This window comes from Dermacentor albipictus, chromosome 1 (genome assembly GCF_038994185.2).
Source record: "Dermacentor albipictus isolate Rhodes 1998 colony chromosome 1, USDA_Dalb.pri_finalv2, whole genome shotgun sequence".
NCBI lineage: Eukaryota > Metazoa > Arthropoda > Arachnida > Ixodida > Ixodidae > Dermacentor > Dermacentor albipictus.
In genome coordinates, this window is record NC_091821.1 from 15,283,136 (window position 1) to 15,304,273 (window position 21,138).

At 45.1% G+C, this 21,138-nt stretch overlaps 1 protein-coding gene across 1 annotated transcript in view; it reads right to left on the reverse strand.

Annotated features, from left to right (window-relative positions):
• LOC139060230 (cytochrome P450 4V2-like) overlaps positions 1-20,703 on the reverse strand; it is a 70,184-nt gene extending 49,481 nt beyond the window's left edge. The window contains exons 1-3 of the mRNA XM_070539290.1: positions 19,800-20,703; positions 9,784-9,893; positions 6,790-6,878 (exon numbers count right to left, since the gene is read on the reverse strand). Coding sequence (XP_070395391.1) covers positions 6,790-6,878; positions 9,784-9,893; positions 19,800-20,049 — 449 coding nt within the window. The 5' untranslated portion in view covers positions 20,050-20,703. The remainder of the gene's footprint in view (positions 1-6,789; positions 6,879-9,783; positions 9,894-19,799) is intronic.
• Between the last annotated feature and the right edge of the window lie 435 nt (positions 20,704-21,138).

The window sequence follows — 21,138 nt, forward strand, 5'->3', positions numbered from 1 at the left end:
TTTTATATTACGGGAGTCAGTAGCGTAGAATCCCACCGCAAGCGGCGGTAGGATTCTGCCCCTGAGTGGCGGAATATCTGGTTAGGGAACTGAATCCGCAGTTACGTCCATTGCGTCCATTGCGGGTCTAGAGAGTCCTAATTGTGGTTTCAATAAGGCCACAGACGTAGGAATGGAACGCGCAAAGTATTGTCTACCATACCACTGTCCTTCGCGTGCGCCACGTCACATAGAAGCCAGAGAAGTTCATTTGACAGTCTACATCGATACAGATGTCCTGAGAGCACACATCCGACACCTGACTCGGATTCCCTCCCACCACCTTGCTTGCGTGCCAGCAAAAAGGCCACATGCATTCAACTTTTACCAAAAGTATTGTAAGACATCAGTCCTACTTGCCATCACAATTTACGCCTGCTACACGATTATCCAACCCATTGTGGTGTCTGCACCGGCCGCAAGTGTAGTCGACAATTCCAGGCATCAGAAACAAAGCTGGAGCAGCGCCTTTGCAATCTTTGAAACAAGCAACTTTGGAACACATTCACAACGTGCACAGATTCCGCCAACATGTCTACACAGATGGTTCGGTGAAACTGAACAGCTCTGCTACTGCAGTCTTCATCCCCGCAAAACCTGAAGAAATCAAATTAAAAACTTCATGTGTGACCACATCGACGGGTGCAGAACTCGCGGCACTCCGTGCTGCACTTCATTTCATCAAGCAGGAACCACCGCAACAATGGACTGTCTTTAGTGACTCGAAGGCCGCCCTTTAGTGCATACAAAGCCCGATGCGCCACGGACCCAATGAACAACTGGCCTCAGAAATTCGACACATATATCGTCACAGCCATGACAAGGGACACAACATAATCTTTCAATGGCTTCCAGGACATTGTATCATCAGTGGGAAGGACCACGCCGACGAAGCCACCCGATCTGCGCATGAAAGTGATCAACGAGTATTCACTTCGCTTTCGCGAACAGACGCTGCGGCTGGGCTGAGATTGATGTCCCGTGGTTGTACTTTGCCCCGTAGGACTCGACCGTTTACACCATGTGTCGTTTGCGTTCGTTGACTCCGGACATACGGATGCACCTCCCGCCTGAGTTACCACGACGTGAACAGACGATGCTGTACCGTCTGTGGCTAGGCGTTGTCTTTACGAACTCATATGCTTTCCTTATTGGAATGGCCAACAGCCCCACGTGCGACACATGCAATAGCGAAGAGACGCTCACGCACATTATCTGTGTCTGCCCGCGATATAGTGCCCAGAGACAAGTGATGTGCAGAGTACTGGACCAGTTGGACAATCGTCCACTATCAGAACTGAAAGCTTTAGGTCAGTGCTCTGAAGGAACATCCGCGTTGAAGGCCTTAGTCGTGTTATTAAGGTTCCTGCGGTCTACGGGGATTAACGATAGACTTTAAGAACGCCGCCCACTACTGCTCTATAGTGTACGCGCTTTGTTAGGGCTCGTCTCGCTTTCTCTCTATCTCCCCCTTCCACTCTCTTTATCTTTTTATCCCCCTTAACCTTTACCCCCGTGCAGGGTAGCCAACCGGAACTACCTCTGGTTAACCTCCCTGCCTTCTGTATTCTCGCTCTCTCTCTCTCTGCGATGTCAAATAGTACCTCAAATTACTTCGTGCTTTGAGGCACTATTTGACTTAGCCTTCGGGATCGGCCCACTTTTCACAGTACTTTCATCGTGGCGGCTGGCGATTTGATACACTTTGTAACGTTGTACCCGTTTTGGGATCGGCCCATGGCTTAGCGAAACGGGCGCAACGTTTCTTCATCGTACAATAAATCAGTCACCACGTCATCGATAGAGACCAAATTTTTTAGGTACATAATGTCCTGGTTTTCGATGCCTCAAGCCCGCATCTAAAGCCTGATTTTAGGCACGATAGGGGCCACAATCGGCACTACAAACCGTTAGTGAATGACGGCCTTTGTTATGTTTTGAATGTGTGTAGCCCATTTTTATGCCAAGAAACTGACGTGACGTTCCCTTGTGAGGTCGGAAAGGCAGCAACGATATTGTACAAGCCATCGCTTCACAGGTCCTTGCTAGGCACACCAGAGGTCGCCTTTTTGTCAATCCGCATACGGCAACCAACAACCTGTATACATTTGCTCTAACACTACGTGATGGTAGTGTATATTTATTAGCCAAAATCTCCTTCTTGCAATCGCGCATCAAGTGGATCAGACACGAAAAACACAATATGCGCCAGGAAAGCTTCTAAACGGTTAATGGCAGAAGCTGTAATCCATGCATTATGACAATTGTTTCAGTAAGAACGACTGAAGTTCCTTTGAGCAAAAAAAAGAAATCAGTGTTTCTTGTCTAAGGTTAACTGTGTTCTTACCCAGATGCTGCCGCACGCATGGGATTCATTAAAATTGCATTATAGTGCGATAGCTGCGCCACGTCTCGCAAACGGTTCACAAAACTCTTTCTTAAGCGCTTTTTGTATGTATTGATTTTATTGACCGCATTGACTGTATTATTTGCAAAGTGTATCTCTTTCTTTCACACGTTGGAGCAAAGGAGTAAGTACCTCCTTAAACATACTTCCTCAAATAAAAATAGTGAATAACGAACGGATTGAGGGGCAGAGTTTATTGCTTACCTGTTGAAGTGTTTAGATATGTCAATATCGGCAGGTTCGCCTGTACGACCAAAGAGGGAGTGAAGGTGACGAACAAGGGAATCACTAAACTACAGTGGACAGTACTTCCAGCGGACCTAATGCGCTTCCGTCTAACGCACGAACAGTGCAATCTGCTTACAACAATATTTTCAAGATACAGTACAGTAAACAGCTTTCTCGAAATGCTGCTTTTTTCACAAATCACTGCCTGCAGTGTGGCGCAGAGTTACGTGCCCACTGCAGATGAAGAATACTTTTGGGGACATTTTTCTCTGGCATTACTAATCACTGTCAGGCATATGATGAGAGGTGTTCAAAGCTCAGTTGACGTTGACGAGGCATGTGCTCAATTACAGCAGCGTGTCCAAGAGGTGGCAACACCCCTGGCTGCGAACAAGGGCCCTTAAGGAAGTATATGCACGAAAAAATATTTTAGTTAGAACTTTTAGCAGGAGGCGATACCAGCCAATCGTGATGACGGATGTGTATTTAACGAAGGCAACCTTCCAAAGGGAAATAACAGTTACGAAAGAAAAGCTTTGGGAAGGAGGCCCTATAACCGAATAGATTTTTGCAAGTAAGGATTCTTCGTCTATGGCAGGCCGCGTTCGCTAACTGTAATTTAGCTGTATACATATATAATGATCGCCGTCGTCTGCTCTTATGAACCATTCTTGTGTTAGAACCTGTTAATGACTGCGGGTACAGTGGCCGTGTTAAGAAGACACTTCTATGTTGGAAGGGCTCATAAGAACAGGTGAGGGCCATTTGTGAAAGCGATCATATTATTTGCGGAGGAGGCAGCCAGTCCGAGAGAACTTGTTCTTACGAAAGAAATGTTCCTGCGTTGGTAAAGCCTAAGTCCTGGACTGACAAAGCAGTCCATACGCTAGAGTGGTGCATCAGAAGAGGTGCAACCTGACAATGATAATCAACATTAGCGAAGGCGGCTGGCCAGTGAGATGCTACTGTTACGAGCTTTTAAAAAAAGCTTAATGGATTCAGACCCATGGCCTGCGTACACGCATCATTTCGTGCCTTATAGAGTGACTCGTAAAAACTGGCGTTAGCCAATTATAATAGCAAACTTGATGTCAGCGTTGGTTGCGACCTATGGAACACAGTTCTATCAACAATATGCCTAGCCTCTTCAACCTAATATTCACTAAACTTTTCTGACGCAAGTGTGCATTCTTTATTGGCCGGTGCCTCAGCCACACAGGCTCCTTCGCACCACTCCTGATAGTGCTCACTATTATAACCAGATTGTCGCCACGCTGATGACCCGTAAGGGACTGCACGCATATGCGTAACATAAGCTTTGTGGATTCGGAGCCACCCACATCGTGGGGCTCTTCGTGTTACGCTGAGCGAGCTGTATGCGGGACCACTGTATCACTCGGCTGCGCGCACCATTCACGTACTCTCAAGATGCGTCAACAAAACAAAAGCTCACAGGAAGATGTGGGCTTGGACTGGTGAGTCGTAGCTGGTCAAAGATGATCACTGAAGCCAACGTTTCGGGAGGGGGACGTGTCCCCTTGTCGAAACGTTGGTTTCGGTGACATTACCTGACGACTGCTGCTATCGCAACTTCTGAGACATAGAAATAGCTATTATGGGATAGTCTTAAGGATAGTCACTCAGGCTATTACATAACGTTGCTTACAACTCTGCCGCAGCATCTGCCTAGACCGAACTTTCTTTAGGCGCGACGTAGCTTTCCAAGGCAGCGTCGACACCTCGTTCTACACAGCGTCGGCATGGCGTTTGAAGCAACCAGCACCGCTCCAGTGCTGGGCCCATCCTCCTAATGCCTCCTCCTCCAGGCAACCTGCGGCTTTTCAATACCCTCTCTCTACTACCGCGGTTCTCTACCTCGCACAGTGCACGCAGAAGTGGAGAAGGAATTTTTCCGACATACACCAATCGAAGCGCCGTTACCCCGCCATTAGAATACTTCCTCATTGAAATTTAACCCACAATACAAGGAGAAAGAGAATTGAGTGAAAATTAATTGTTAGGGCTACGTCAACGGGCTGCAGACTCTACCAAAACCTTACCTGGACGAGGTGATCAAATGCAAGAAGGCTATACACTTCTTTTCGGCAGGATACTGTTCTGCTTCACAAGGCCATGAAGGCGTGAACCTACCATCATAAAATCGCCACCAACGCTGGTCTGCAAAATCAATTTATGGTTGCGTCGTAGGCGTAGTCGAGAAAAACGCGAACGGAAGATATTACTAAAATAATAAGCCAGACTCGACTACGCTTCACATCTACGTAATGCGATGTTATACTTGGTTTTGCGACGCGTGTATCATATGGGTATGTCTGTTTATGTATGGGCACATACCCAATGACGCCTGGGGCACAGACATGTGCGTTTCTGGAAATCTGCAAGCGCCAAGGGGGGAGCGAGCCAAATGTGCGTCTCCAGAGCATTTTTGGAGCAACCCGAGCAGAGCCAGACCACAGTCGCGCAGGTCCTCGCACTATTGCATGTTTAGCTTTTTCGTTCGACGAAAATAAATCTTTATGACGGCTGAAATGGTGCTCTTATTTTAGCTCATCGACAAATGTGATTGTGTGTATACGGATTTTTTATTCTAAAGTAAGATGTCAAAGCGCAGATATAACGGAAGTTGACGTCAGCCGCACGGGTCAAGCGCGTTCGTGTTTCGTGAAAGAGGCGACATGCCCGTCACAGAAAACATGGTTGAACTCGTCAAGAACGCTTCGCAATGAAACGCCTTTCATAAATACCCCATCAATAGGTGATGGCCGGCCTACGGAAGGAGAGGGGATCAAAGCCGGTATAATGTAAGGATTCCTTTCGCTCAATTCTATTCCTTTCTCATCAACCACCGTTCACGATCAGTTGATGGGGGGGATACCTCGCGAACAGCGCGAACAGCGAGAAGGATTAGCATCGGGATAGAATCATTACACTATCCTGGCCCAGCGCTCTGATCAAAGAACGATTCTATTCCAAATCTTTTTCTCTGCCTTTCTTTACATTTCGTTAGTAGTAAGAGTGGCGCTGCACCTAAATGAGTTAGAAGAATCGCCCATTCGTGAGTGATAAATGATAAAAAGGTAATAAATTCCGCCACAAGGAACCATTACATTATACCGACCCTTCTTTTCGAGTTTTGAATAAGGGGTCAAGTTGCTCTTGGTCGATAACTGTAGCTATGTTTAGTAATTTAGAACGTTTAGTTCTTTCCTCCTTATCTGTTTTACCGTTATGTGGTGCTTCGTGCGAACGTATGTATGATTGAGCGTGCCTATGTTTTTATACATATACCGGCTCTTTAGGAGACTACTGTCTAGAATTAATAATAATAGGAGACTGAAGACAAAATCACTATTTTGCTGCCCAGGATTTTTAGCACTGATACACATCAGAAATTGGGGAATCGTCGAATACCTCTCAATTTTACTAGGTATCATTTTTTAAAATAATTAATGGATGTAGCCCACATGTTCCATTTGCAGTATTGAAGCCTGTAAGTGCCTATGCAATGTCCACGAAGTTGTATTTCATCACTTTTGATACAAACATCTGTCAGAAAACTTGCGGCAAAATGTACTGGCGTTTTACTCATACGCTAACGTCATGCTACGACAATACATTTCGTTGCTGAGATTGCGGAGAAACATCACGAAAGTGGTGATACCCTGAACAGTGCCTCTATGTAAGACAAGCCATGAGCCATTGGTCGGCTTCAATCCTGCAACTCAAACCTGTGCGCTAAGATCACAACTAAAAACCTAATTAGAAAAAAAAATATGCAATTAATACGTTACATACGATTATCACGTAATTTACGGTGTCTGTCACAATTCTTAACCTTCTGAAAATGAAACAAAAAGACCAACATGTCAAATTCGCCAAATTTAACATTTTGAGACGGTCGTTTGTTGAAAGCACCACGCACTAACCCCTTGACGATCTATCTCGATTAAATTACATAAGTGCTTCAAGCCTTCAGAAGTTCTCCCTTTGTAATTTTTTGAATATCTCTTAATCCGGGCGTCTAGTTTAGAACAATAAAAGAACTTTCTCGAAACAAAGCAAAAGCCAACAACTGTCAGCACTTTCCAACTTACGCAGTCACCAGGTTGTGCGGGCCCAGCCAGCTTGACAGGAACCTGTACACGAAAGGTTTCCGGAAGTTCTCCTTGCTCGTCAGCAGGGTCTGCAATGCGCGACGCCGATGCTGATATGAACGAGTTGTAACTGAATATGCGGGAGGGAATCTCCACACCGGAAAACTTTTTAACTTGCAGCATAACTTGATACTGACGGGCAAGAAAGTAACGGCGGGCAAACACGTTCTTTTATTTTTCTTAGATAGTTTCAGCGCTCCTCTGGTATGACCATTCTCTGGCTGTCACAATCGAATAGCGACGTAATGAACGCACGTTTGTCAGGAATAAAAAAAAGAGCTATTCGGTATCGTGGCTACGGCTTAGTGAAAGCGAAATAATAATAAACTGGGCTGAACCCACACATGTATTACTTCGTAAGTGCTCTTTGCGATTGGTCGGCTGCCATCGCTAATTTGCTTTTGCGATCGATGCTAGCGTAAGAGCTATTTGTGAATTGTCGCAAGTTTTGTGGTTGCATCACCCTGCAGCATGGGAAAATCTTTTCACCGGGCCAAATTCCAAGTAAAGTCAAATTATTTCCTCTACGGTTGAAAATATGTCCGCGCTTCTCTGTCAAGTCAGGAAATTGATTCTTTACGTGTGCGTGCCATCTGACGATGAGGAACAAAACCTCGGCCCTTAAGAACCAAAGACTTGGCTCAAATTGATAGAATCGTCCGTTCGTAAGGGCTCCTTCCTCTCGCCCGGTTGCCTTCACCAATAATATGCCCATCGTCAGGAGCGGCTGGAATTTGCTTGTACGAACAGTTAGAGGGTAAGAGCTTTTCGTGAATGCGGGCCTTTCTGTGCTGTAGGTGCCGTACGCGATGGGTCATCGCGACAGTGATAGGCTCGTTGTTACACCGATCGCTAACGTGAGCGGCGAGTGTGCGCGCGCCAGTCACTGAGGAAACACGTTTCAAGTGAGCGAAATTTGGTGAATACGACCCTTGCTTCATACCGTGCTCATTTTTGTGTGTGGCTTGCTATAGGAAATACGATTAGACGATCGGGTATTCGACAGCTAGTGCCTATTCATTAACTGTTCAGGTCCCTCTTTAAGCAATATAAATAATAACTGACACATTTCTATACAGTATTACATGTAGATGCAAGAATGTTTTCACAGTCATAAACGCTTGTGAACAAGTGGGACAGATCAGGGCAATGGGCCATTTCCTTTAGAAGAGAATCAAGTGCTGTCTTTATTTTTTTTCGCGGGCTACTATGGCTTCCGAATATCCTGCAAACTGTGTTTCCAGAATCACGTATACAAGCTTAGTGCGCATTTTGAAGTTGTCTTTTAGGACCAAAGTAGCTTTATATCATAGACGCCTTTCGTCATGGACACCAGCAGTTGGAGTTGATCAGGGGGAAAATGTTTGTTTTTAAGTTTCTTCTTCTTTTCAAGTTACCTTCATTGCTAAAACTTCTGTGCAAAACCCACACACACACACAAAAAAAACTATCACTGCCATCTCTGAAATTTGCTCGAATCTTGCAAATGCAGAAGAATTATCTGCCCAGGCGGACATCATTTGCAAGAAATACGAAAGCAATCCATTCACCTTTTCGTCTTCCCTGGACCGAAATAAAGTTCACTCACTCACTCACTCACTCACTCACTCACTCACTCACTCACTCACTCACTCACTCACTCACTCACTCACTCACTCACTCACTCACTCACTCACTCACTCACTCACTCACTCACTCACTCACTCACTCACTCACTCACTCACTCACTCACTCACTCACTCACTCACTCACTCACTCACTCACTCACTCACTCACTCACTCACTCACTCACTCACTCACTCACTCACTCACTCACTCACTCACTCACTCACTCACTCACTCACTCACTCACTCACTCACTCACTCACTCACTCACTCACTCACTCACTCACTCACTCACTCACTCACTCACTCACTCACTCACTCACTCACTCACTAAATGAACTAATCCATTTTAAGCTCACACTTACATTGCAAAGTTGAAGAGAATTGTCATAACAGCGCATTTCCGTGTTTCTAAATTTCTAGTTAAAAAAAAATTCCGCCAAATTTTTTTTTCAATTTATCTGTTTACGCACGTGGCCTCGCAACACGGGTGTTCTTGAGCAACGCCGTGTGAGGCAATAGGGCGGCGTAAAATAGAGCTTCACCATACAGAGTGGTGAAACAGCCTCTCAGCTCTTGCTGCTGAAGGGACAATGCGTGAAATCGCGTGTTGCGCAAACCGCCAATCGGGAATCAGCTCGTGGCAAGAGGGAAATGCGACCGCAGCTTCATTTTACGCCACATTTATACGTCACACAGGGGTTGGACGACTTGAAGTGTTGAAAAATCTTCTATAAAATTTGGTATACGTTTAAAAATTTAAGAAGACTGGTGGGCAAAACCAACAGCTCCTTCCAACGTCGCTTCTGCAGTCCGTGCAGGGAGGGATGTGTGCGTGCAGGAGGGGTGAACAATGAGCGTCCATTTGTCTCAGATGGCCCGACCGGGTCGTGTCAGCTCGTGCTATTAGCGTCAACGCTCAGAAAACATATCCTAGAGACGCAGAAGTAGCGCTTGGGCTCATAAGGATAATTCGGAAAAAAAGTGAAAGGATGAACTGCTGATGTCTCGCAACATCGGTTGGCACAAATGTTTCACTCATGAACTATTCAAGGAAATTAGGAATGAAACCCTTTGCGAGAATTCAGCTTTTTGTAATGCATAAATGGCTGACTGAGCACTTGCAATGCAGGTGCTGATTTTGAGAGAACCAGAAAATCGCCAAAATGGCGTGCCGGTGTACATAGAAGTTGCACCAGTGGCCGGCACGTGCAAGCTAAATAACCAGCTGTGCCGGTGGGAAACGGGCCATGTGGCAACCCCAACGCCACTGCCGTCACGTTGTTTTCCCAGCGTACATCTTGCGCAAGGCGCTGCGTAGGTAGTTACCTCAGCCGCATCTGGAGTATGCACGAACACGACGGGCATCGGGCCAAGATAAACCTTGAACGTTTTCCACTGGTACTGTCGGGTGAGCTCGTTCACAATAGTCAGGAATCCTGCGGTAAACCGTAAGGCGACAAGTTGATCAGGAAATTCGTGCTTGCGCATGACATGGCCAACGCATAAATTGGCTGGGGTCATTATGAGCAATTGCCAAGTTTGTGAGCGAAACGCTCGCTCTATTGTGTCTCTCCAGCCGTCGAGCGTCAAGGTATCAACACTGACAATGGGCCACTAGCAGTGGCGGGAGCATGGACGTGGCAATACCTCTGTCGTTCTGCTGTAATTTTAGCCACCGTCGTGTAATTGGAATACGTATGTGAGTCACTTCTTGCACAATAGTGTCACGTGCTCTGCTTACAGAATTGCTGAAAATTCACGCGATGTCATCATTGTTAATTGAGAAGGTTTCTTTAGGGCGATCAGAAAATGGGGCTTTGCAGCACCTTAGCAGCAGATTCTTCCCGCTTAGACTGTCTCGCATCTACTCTCGTCGCTGCAGGTGCCCCAGTTAGCTTTTTCTGACTTTTCACTCTTTTTATCTCCTCAGTTGTACGTGCTTAATGGACTCTTGGATTCTGAAATATGCGTGCCGCTTGGGTTCTTTAAATCGCGTTGCTTTCTCATACAAACCATGATTGAAATACACACACATAAAAAAACGAAAAAAATCACTATAAGACATAGAAAGTTAATTTCCTTTCCCACGTTGGTGACTGTTTGCGGAACTAGTGCGATTTATACGTAGGCGCTTACCTTGGTTGCTGGAGTGCATTTGCTGTCCCGTCAGGCTACGGCTACACAAGAATTTTTCGTAATCAGTCGAAAGAGCTATATCATTTTCTTTTTAATTGACACATACAGGTGGACACACTCTTAACGTCTCTCGGAGAAATATGCAGTCTACAGTGAGAGAATATTTATGCGCGTGTTAAATACGGTTGTTAATGCACGGTATCCATAGCCATAAAATGGAACGTCAAAGGGAAAAAGATATGAGTACACTTCATATGCGCGGTAGCTAGGTGAAAGTGTGATAAGACAAGGCATAGTAATCAGTCTGTAAACACTCTGTGACACCAATTCTCGGGCTATGAAAAGGAATAACGCATATTTCAGAAAAAATTCACAAACGTAAATAAAAACAATAAACACGCAAAACGCTATTTTCCTGCGTCTCATGCCAGGAAAACAGTATGCATATCCCAATAAATAACACGCGTGTCCCCCTGTGCCCCCACATTGAATGCTTGACTGCGACCAGCCATAAATATCTAGATGGTTGCGTAATGTAGCAAAGTGCCTATACTGTTCTGGATGACCTCGCTGCCATTTCCATTTTATTTATTTTTCTTTCTCTCTTGAGCCATACCGGCTAGCCATAGCAATTAGTAACGCAACATAAACTCTTCCGGTCTCTTCATCAATAGTCTGGAAATTGCGTGTGCTGCGCGAATGACCACCTGCAGCATTAGTTTGTGTTTCATGTTTGGTGTGCTCATCTGTGACAGAAAGCAGACTTAAGATGACGCAACAACTTCGTACAAGTTGAAAAGAAATCAATATCAGGAACAAGCCACACGTCACGCACAGAGTCCACTGGCAAATTCAGGCTGACGAAATGCGGGATAGCTCAGGCTGTGTACCCCTTTCCCGCGCAAGAATGCAGAGTAGCAGGTGAAATAATTACTAACGACGACACTAATGCTCTTCAGTTTGACTTGGACTACGTGATTGATTGGTGTAACACTTGGCTTATGGAACTTAATATTAATAAATGTAAGTTTATGCGCGTGCTGAGGAACACTTCAAGTACTCTTCCTACTTACTATCTAAATAACATTCCTCTAGAACCCGTTAACTCATACAAATACTTAGGAGTTCATATAACAGCAAAACTAACCTGGAACATTCACACTGAGCACATAATAAGTAAAGCTAATAGCATGCTCGGTTACTTACGCCACAAGTTTTCCAAAGCACCATCATCCTTAAAATTACTACTTTACCAGTCATTAGTGCGTCCTAAATTAGAATACGCTGCAGCTGTGTGGGACCCATACCATGAAAACCTCATTTCTTCACTCGAGCTTGCCCAAAATAACTCAGTCCGATTCATATTTTCAAATTATAGCCGTACCGCTAGCGTAACATCAATGAAGGACAATCTATCTCTTCCATCACTTGCATCTCGCAGAACAATAGCACGTTTGACACTGTTTCACAAATTTTATTACCATTCCTCCCTTCACAGTAACTTCATTTCTCAGCCTCATTACCTATCGAGCCGCATGGATCATCGCCATAAGGTCGGACTTCAAACACTAACACTAACACTAACACTTTCAGTCAATCTTTCTTTCCCAGATCATCACGACAGTGGAACCACCTTCCCTGTGAAATTGTATCTATTGTCGACAACAAACTGTTTCGTAAGGCTTTAGCTAACATTGTATAATTAGGAATTATTAACATGTTATTTCATTTACTTGCCGTACTTACAGGTGACTAAGGACGACACTGGTTAACTTTGTACTAACAGGAATTATCAAGTTGCTACTTTGTTTACATTGTCTGTCGTACTTACAAATATTGGGCAAGATATTGCATAGTATTGTATAATTAGTAATTACTAACACACTGCATTGTTTATTTTCCGTACTTTATTGTTATACTTCCCGTTTTCCCACTCCCCTCTGTAATGCCTTCGGGCCTTGAGGGTACCATAAATAAATAAAATAAATAAATAAATTTAAAAATGTCGAGCCACCTGTTGGCCCTCTTTGTAAATAAATGCTCTGCCGCGCTTACATCCTACAATGCGAAGTCGATGTCGATTTCAAACAAACGCCAACCCCAAAAGATGTAGTACACTTTAATAGATGTCACTTGATAGTTAAAGTGGTGTCAATGACGCCGGCGATATTTATATCCATTGTTTAGGAACCACAAAGTTCAGTCATGAAGCGTGTTTACAGCAGGGACTTCCGGACATATTGTAGAATTATTTTAATTCATTCTCCTGCCATGAATCATACCTCTTGGGAACAAAGCACTGAATATGAGATTCTAGTGAGATTGAGGTTGCTAGAAAATCGGCAAATAAAAGCACGGCTATTTGATTGCGGGACCTATCTGAATCGAAAATAGGCAACTCGGTGTTCGGATTGTAGTGGTGGCGTTAACTCATTTTTGTCCCGAAAAGCACTCGATCTCCGCTCGAGAGCCTTACGATAGCGTTAAAAGCCCCCCTGAACTAACGTTTAGAAGGCTTCTTATTGATGAAGGCCCTCTTAGAGTGTCCTTCACCTTAGGCACCAAACGGTATCACCATGCCGTCCACATATCGCACTCAAAGTGCGTTGCTCCGCGCCTGTTTCGACATCATACGCTGACGACGCGCAGCCAGCAGAATCTCCGGTGGTGCCATTGTTCTGAATACGTTGTTTGCATACTCCTCCCTGCTCAAGGTAACTACGTTTCTCAACCCTAGTTGTTATTCGCATGGTTCTTTTGAAGTCGGCATTTATAGCAGCCTTTTTCCGCCCCACCGTCGACTCGTTTCTCTCTGGGCGGAACTCAACGCCAAGCAACAATCGACGGAGGCCGCGTACATTGTCCGCCGCACAAGCTGAAACTGAACAGGTGCAAGGAACTCCTTTTGGTTGCCGTGAGGTGTACTATGTATTTGGACAGAAAGCGTTGTTTGTGGGGAGGAACGCCGTCTTCCGCGAAAAATAAAGCGCATTGGCAGCGAAGTGTAAATTATTCAAGTGAACAGGCCTTTACAATTGCGTGTAAAAAAGTTTCGAGTCAAAGTTTTCATTTTATTGAGACCTCACGTGTCCTAAGGGTACATAGAAATGAATGCTGAACTCAGGATAGCCGCAAACGCTGCCGCTAAGTCCCATAGATGTAACCTGTTTGCGCCAAGAACCACCTTTGTAAGGAATGACGCAATGTTTTCGACTAGCAGCTGTAGCTATTATTAGGGCGAGTGGGGGGAGGGCATTTTGTCGTCTATATTTCCGCATATTTTCTCTTTATCTAGCCATATCCAAGCGTTCTATAATCTAATAGCATGATTCTGGCTTGCTAAAGTATCCCCAAAAGCTCCTTATTAAGGCCGGCAAAGCTCCCAGGTTAGGAAGTTTTCCAAACAGGTGCCTAATATGATATATGACTGGGCACAGTACCATACTCGTTTCAGTCATCGAAATATTGTCAAGTGCTTGGACTATACAACTATTCATATCCAAGAATTTCCCGAATCAAAACTGTCTCGGAACTTGATGGCTCGGCTCGTGCACAGTCCGGATCACATCTCAGGCCGAAAAAGCTACGAAATATAATGACAACTATTACGCGGGACAGGCCTATCTTGCGAACCTCCCCCCCCCCCCCCCTAAAAAAACAAAAACAAAAACGAGATAGTCAGAGCTAGCTGCTTTACTCTGCTTGAATGAATGACCTCAGTTTATATGGCTTCAGCACAGACAATTTCTGGGGTGCAGTGTAATGACGCTCAGCCATCGGTGCCTCAGAGGTTCCTGCACACTCTCACTCACGCAAAAGTTTTCAAACCATAACATCATCAGCAAAAGCTTTACAATTGCTTCTAGCACAGCTCCGCAACGCGGAATCGCTTCAATACATTACGTTGGAAGAGCCTCAGCATGTAAGGTATACCAGTTAATTCGAGGCGGCATGCCCACGCTGCGAAAGAAAAAAAAAAAGATCGCTGCACTTTTAGTCGCACGTATACATCGCAGGCTCCGTTCTATCGTACGCGGCAATCGAAACAAGCCTAAAACAGAAACTAGCCATGCCGCCAGTGAATAATATCGAACGTGTAAATTCGAACGTCACGAAAAAAATGTTCACTGAGGAGACAAATTAAGAAATTAAATTTTACGCGCCGCAACCACGATACGATTGGGATGCGCGCCATAGTGGAGAATTGCGGATTAATTTTGACCCCGATGACGGTCTTTAGCATGCACCTAAATCTAAGTGCGCGAGTGCGCCGCCGGCATCGAAGCCGCGACGTCGAGCTCAGCAGCGCAAGGCCAATGGCCATTCAGCTACTGCGGCAAGTGGAAACAAAGCACACGACAGCTGTCAAATCGGAAGGGAAGCATTGCTCGGTTTCCGAAAAAGTCCTCGTTAGGCACTTTACCCTAACGAAAATGCGGACAATAAAGGATTTGGCCGTTTTTTGCTAGCATAAATGCGTATCGCGTGAATTCCTCGAGTGCACACACACGCACACGAATAAAGAAAACAGCGGCAACAACGGCAACAACAACAACAACAACAACAACGAAAATCTGTTTCAAGGAAAACATGTATGCTGCAGGGTTGTGGCAACTAAAGGTGGTGGACGCTCGCAAAGTAAGAGAGAAAGCGGACGTGCAAGGAAAATGAACGCTGCCTCGTCACTTCAGCGGTGATCGACCACGGTGAGAAGTCGGCTTTAAATTTAAAAATGGACTTATAGGTGTTAAAACAAGATCTTTGGTTGGTGGCAGTGTCATCAAAACTCGGCGTCATCTTAGAAATCAAAGCTGGTGCCAGCTTTATAAAGGCTCAGCCTTGGCGAAAAACTTGCTAGTTAGCGACTTTTATGTCACGGTAAACAACAACTTTGCCTTTGTTGGAGGCTTAGCGACTTATTAGTGAGCTATTTAGTGACGTAAATATCCAGTAGATTGCCCTATATTAAAATACCTTGAGGAACATTGCTTAAGTTATCTGTCTCGTCCGCATCTTGTCCCCAGGGTGGATAAATCCACATTCATTTGTCTGTATATTTATGAATATACTCTAATAGTGAGCTTTCTGGGTGCATCAAATATTATTTTTAGTACAAACACAATATAGAGATCTGATGGAGTTTTAAAAAATCTGGTATGGTATGGTATGAAGAACTTTATTGGGTCCTGAAGGTAAATCCTAGGTTGACGCGGGCCGCTCCCACGTTGGGACTGTCAAAACGAGCCCTTCAGCCACGTCGCAGGCCTTCTGGACTGCCCGTAATTGGTCAGAGAGTGATTCACTGTGTAGCATTTGCCGCCACCATTCTTGTTCCTTGTCATAGTCCGTGAAGGCCGCGGGGCACTGCCAAAGCATGTGGTCAAGAGTAATGATGCCATTACACTTATTACAGTTGGTTTGAGTTTCCCTCTCCGGATAGATCCTGTTAATAAAATCTGGACTTGGGTATGTTCTTGTCTGTAGCAAACATAATGTGACCGCTTGCCCTCTGCAAAGCTTACCGTGTGGCAATGGGTATTCCCTTCTGCTTAAATAATAATGCTTCGTGATTTCGTTATATGTTAATAATCGATCCCTGTGTTCCCCGGGTGAAGTGTAAGTTGCTCGGTCTTGAAGAGCACGGCTAGAAAGTCCTCATGCTGCTTCATTTGCCACCTCATTGAGGTTTCTCCGAGCTCCGTCCACCACCCCCAGATGTGCAGGAAACCAGCTGATTTCAGTCCTCTCACTGTTGACCTTCTCTAGTAATTTTGTTGCTATCCGTGTCACATATCCGTTGGTAAAGTTGCGCATGGCTGTTCTAGAGTCGCTGTAAATATGTGTCCACCGATTAGCCCGGATGGCTAAGGCGATTGCTACTTGTTCTGCTACTGTTGGGTCCTTGGTATAGACGGGGATGACTTCCCGTATGTTACCTTGAGTGTCTACAACAACGGAAGTATACGCATCTTTATTTTTAACCCAGGCAGCGTCAATGAACACCGCCTGCTGCTTATGTTGATCTATGTCTTGAAGGAGTGCCTTCGCCCTTGCCTTCCGTCTCTCGAGGTTATGTCGGGTGCATGTTCCCAAAGAACGGGGTCGTCTTTATTGTTTCTCGTAGTCCCGCTTGCAATTGTGTTAATAATTAATCTGGTGGTTGTTTTTTTTTCTTTTCACATTCTGCCCGTTGACTCGGCACCACAGGGGGTAAAAGTCTTCTAGTAAGAATTAAAACATAGAAAGGACAAAATTTTGAGCAAGTCATCATCACCGTCCCTCAGAAACGTTTCTTAAGGAATGGACCATTTGGAGCAGCGACTCGGAGGCAGAGTCAAAAGAAAAAGAAACGGAAAGAAAGCAACAAAAGTAACGAACAATTGCTTCAAATCCGGAGGCTTTCACGTGATACGAACGATTCTTCACTGGGTGGTGCTCAGTTTCTTACGGCGATAACGGTAGCCGACGATGCAGCATCAAACACTCTGGCCAAATCTCGAACCGCCGCTGTTTAACTTCAAGGAGACATATAAGCACGTTTTATTTCTTTTTTCGTTGCGATCGCAATACCTCGCAGACTAGTCAAGGATTGACGCTCGTAACCTTGCTGGTATGACAGGAAAACAGGTATCAAACGCCGAAAAAGAGTGAGACGAACAGATAGGATGCAAGACGAGCGCTAGAATAGCCAATCAACTCTGGCACACAAAAGAAAACCGGGCTAGAAAATTCTTGAAGCTAGCCCCAAAGCAGGCAAATTAACAGGCCACTGTTGCAGGATGTGGCGAAGGCAAACCATTTTGTGATTGAATTCCTCTCCAGTGCTAACGCTCCGCAATTTCCAATGCGAGGTAGCTTTGACAGCGTGAGAAAAAGTGTATTGCGCAATAGGATAGCACTGAACATAAAAATACCGATGTAAAAACTGCCAGAGCCCTGTCAAGAAGTGTATAGGGCAAGATATTCGTCGCTGAGGGTTCCTAAAAGCCACCATTTTGGTCAACGTTGGCCAATCTGCTATCCCATTTCTAACTATGTTAGCATTTGGTGTAGTATGTTAGGAGTGCTTGGTGTCTGGTTTTCAACTGATAGCCTCTTGCATTTTGTACATAACGTAATCGCCTGTGCACAGCAGGTTGATACTAAAGCGAAGCATCATAGATGAAAGACTCATTAGTAATAGTCGACCTCCTATGGAATATGAAAATACTGACCCCCCAAAATTGGTTCGGCCCCTTTACAAACGAATTGTTCAAAACATGAATGGGAAACGTGTATTCTGAGAACTGGTGGTAGCTTCTTTACACACACAACAATAGAGGTCGATAAATGTGCAGTCGTTTAAGAAAGCGATAGCTTTCTTTGGCTCTTTTTTTCATCCATGTTCCCTAGTTTTTCTTCAAAACCAATTTTGCTTTGCGCTTCTCTGACTTAAAAAAAAAAGCTCAACCAATATCATCTTGCACTGCCTAATTTGTAGTCTCATCATGGGCCCCCAAAGCCAGTCGGCTTATAGACCTCTGGTTATTCTCCAACTCTGACAAAAAACGTTAGCGCTGGAAGCAATACACTTTTCCAAATTCCTCGCACTACCGGGTATTCATTTTAACCTCAAAGTGCTCTGTTTCATTATTGCTGCATTCCGCTTCCCTTTCATTTTCAGATTATCTTGGATGACGCTTGAGTAGGTATTTCCTTCGTTTATGTTCACACACAGGTATTTATATTGCTTGACTATGAATTCCTGTTGGATTGATACCACGTCATTGCTTCTCCCTTCATTAAAGGTCTCAACTGTCGATTTCTCTGTACTATACTTAAGGGCTAAATTCGTCGCTGCATTGCCACTTATATTCGCAAGTCACGGTAAATCCCTTGTATTGTGCGTTAGTAGCACTACTTGACGAAAGGAAAAAAAATTGTCAGTCATCCCTCTCTCGACGTTTCCTCCACCTTGCGGGATTCCGCAGAACTGATTTGCCATAGCAATATGCGACTGCAAAGTTGAGCCGCCGCGGCGCCACTGGATAGTGACGCTTGTCGCCTACCGGGAACGCCGACTGAGTTTGACAGCAAGACACCTCGAAGCACTGCTATCTTTACTTCTCTTCTAGGTGTCCACGGCGCCGGGAATGTTACCCACAAAATTACTCACTGATAACATAGACGATAGCGAAATATCCTCAGTGCTACAAATGCACGCCTTGAAAAGCACAATTGCTTTAATAAAACAGACGTTTATAAACCTATTTTCACAGCTTTAACAGCTACGCGTTAAGCATGCCAGCGTCGCGGATTTGTCTCACGCGGTATGCATCGTACAATGCACTTAACAATGTATGGCGAAATATGTCCGAATTTATTCTCATAACCTAAAGTTCAAGTATTTTCAATTACCCTCAACCTCAATTTTGAAATCGAGGTGTGTCCGAGGTTAAATACTGCCCTGAAAGCTGGTTTGAAGCTGGGACGCAGTCACAGCTTGCAGTATCCATTTTCTGGCCATTGGTGCTCTCATGTCTTATGCATTAGCTTACACACACAGAGAGAGAGAGAGAGAGAAAGTTAGGATTGCTATTCAGGAATAAAGCAGTGAGGCCAGTCCGAGTCACTGCGCCCTGACCTTCAGTACACAGCTTTTGCTTGAAAGTGACTGATAAGTAAAATGGATAGACGTTTCGATCATCTGTTTATTGCTGTAGACAACGAATCTCTCACTACTGTGCTTGAAGTTGTACTCCAAGTCCAGTAATGGGAGTTGTTGCAGATTGTAATTCATTCCACTAATTGCGTGAGAACGTTTCCAATTATATTTCTGCCTATTACCAGTTTAGATATATTGGTTGCAGGAATTGATACGCTTCTTACGATATCTTACGATATCTTATGGTTTCGCGATGTCTTTTTGTTTTGTTTCTGCATTTCCCCAAACCCTTACTCGACTTCAGTCTCCACTTAACAAGCATTATCTTTCTTACACAAAACGCGTGATAAACCCCTCTTTCACTACGATTTTTGCCATGGACATAAGGTGGTCTCGAGGAACCAGCTGTCGCCCCTTGATAAAGGCGACTCGGGAAATGCAGCGCGGCTATGCGTCTTAGGTAAGGAGAACACCAGCACATGGAAACGCCCCACATTTTAAAAAATAAAGAAAGAAAATTGCTTAGCCTTGGCGATAAGAAAAAAAAAAACGTTCAACTTACCCGTGGTTGCATCCTTGAGTCCTATCGTCTTCCGCGTGGTCCAGTAGGTCTTTACGGAGAACCAAAAGGGGATACCGTCCCATGGACCCGGTATGGGCCTCAGTGCCACCCATATCTTCAGCCATTGCACCAGAGGCCTCACCAAGAAGAACCATAAGAGGAAGGCGACCAGCCAGGGTGATACTCGCCCAAGCAGAGCATCGAACTGCGACGGAAGTGATGGCGACTCCGGAGACAGCAGTACGAACATGCCTCGCTCGTTACTTTAGAAGATCAAAGCGTGAGAGACTCGTCGTTTCCCAGTGCGCAGACACCTTGACTACCTGGTACTGAAGACTGCTCTACTGAGCGACGTCGCTCTAGAAGATCGACGCGAGAACGTGTGGCAAGTCGATCGGCACGTGGCCCTTCCTGTCTTTGCGAAAAATCAAACTCTAGCTTTAGAGCTACCGGTCGCAAGGGTGGAAAGTCTTTCAAACAGCCACGAAAAACAAGCTCTGGGTTTCAAAAGCACCTTAATTCACGCGCACTGCGCGTTGGCGAAGGTGGCTTGCGAATAACCTAAGAAGAGCAGAGTAGCGAAAGTCGTTGAGCGGATGTTCCGCAGCTCGCAATATCACTAGGCTCGAAGATAGCTAAAGTAATGTCCTCAAGAGTCTCTCTGGCACCAACTTTGGCGTGACACGGTTTAAAAAGCGGTTTCGGAATCACTGTCGCTGGTGCAGTTTCCAGCAATACTCAGAGGAGCCGTGTTTGTAGCGCACGAGGGGTGAAGCACGATGTGACGACGCGGTTGAGTGAGAGCGCCCTTTCTTTTTGCTGCGGTGCACAGGCACCGGCGGGATGGGAATACACACTGGGTTCACGTGGAAAGGAGACTTCTGTTCATTCTCAAGTTTCGCTTTCTTTACGTTTGTTGTTCTCTCTTTCGTTTCTCAACTTCTTCGTGCCCCTATCTGAGTGGCCGCGGTCAAGCAGGTTACCTGGCCAGGGTCAGCGATAATAAGAATGGTTCCATTGTTTGTGTTTTTTTTTGTTGCGACGTCACTGTGAGTGCGAGAAGGTTTGGCACGTGATAACCACAAACGAAGACAAGCGGAAGCGCGGAATACTAAGAGCAGTCTAGAAAGAGAGGGAGTCTCAGGGCCAAACTCCGTAACGGGCAATTAAGCTTGCTCTGGGATTCCAGTTTATTTTCTGTACTAAAAAAAAACGAGCCAGGAACTTCCCTCAACGGTTAGCGTTCATTGCATTAACACCTCCTCATTTCATCCTTGAAGGACATTGTTTCAAAAGCTTAGCCGTCTTTCTCTCCCACTCTCGCTCGAATTAATTGCAC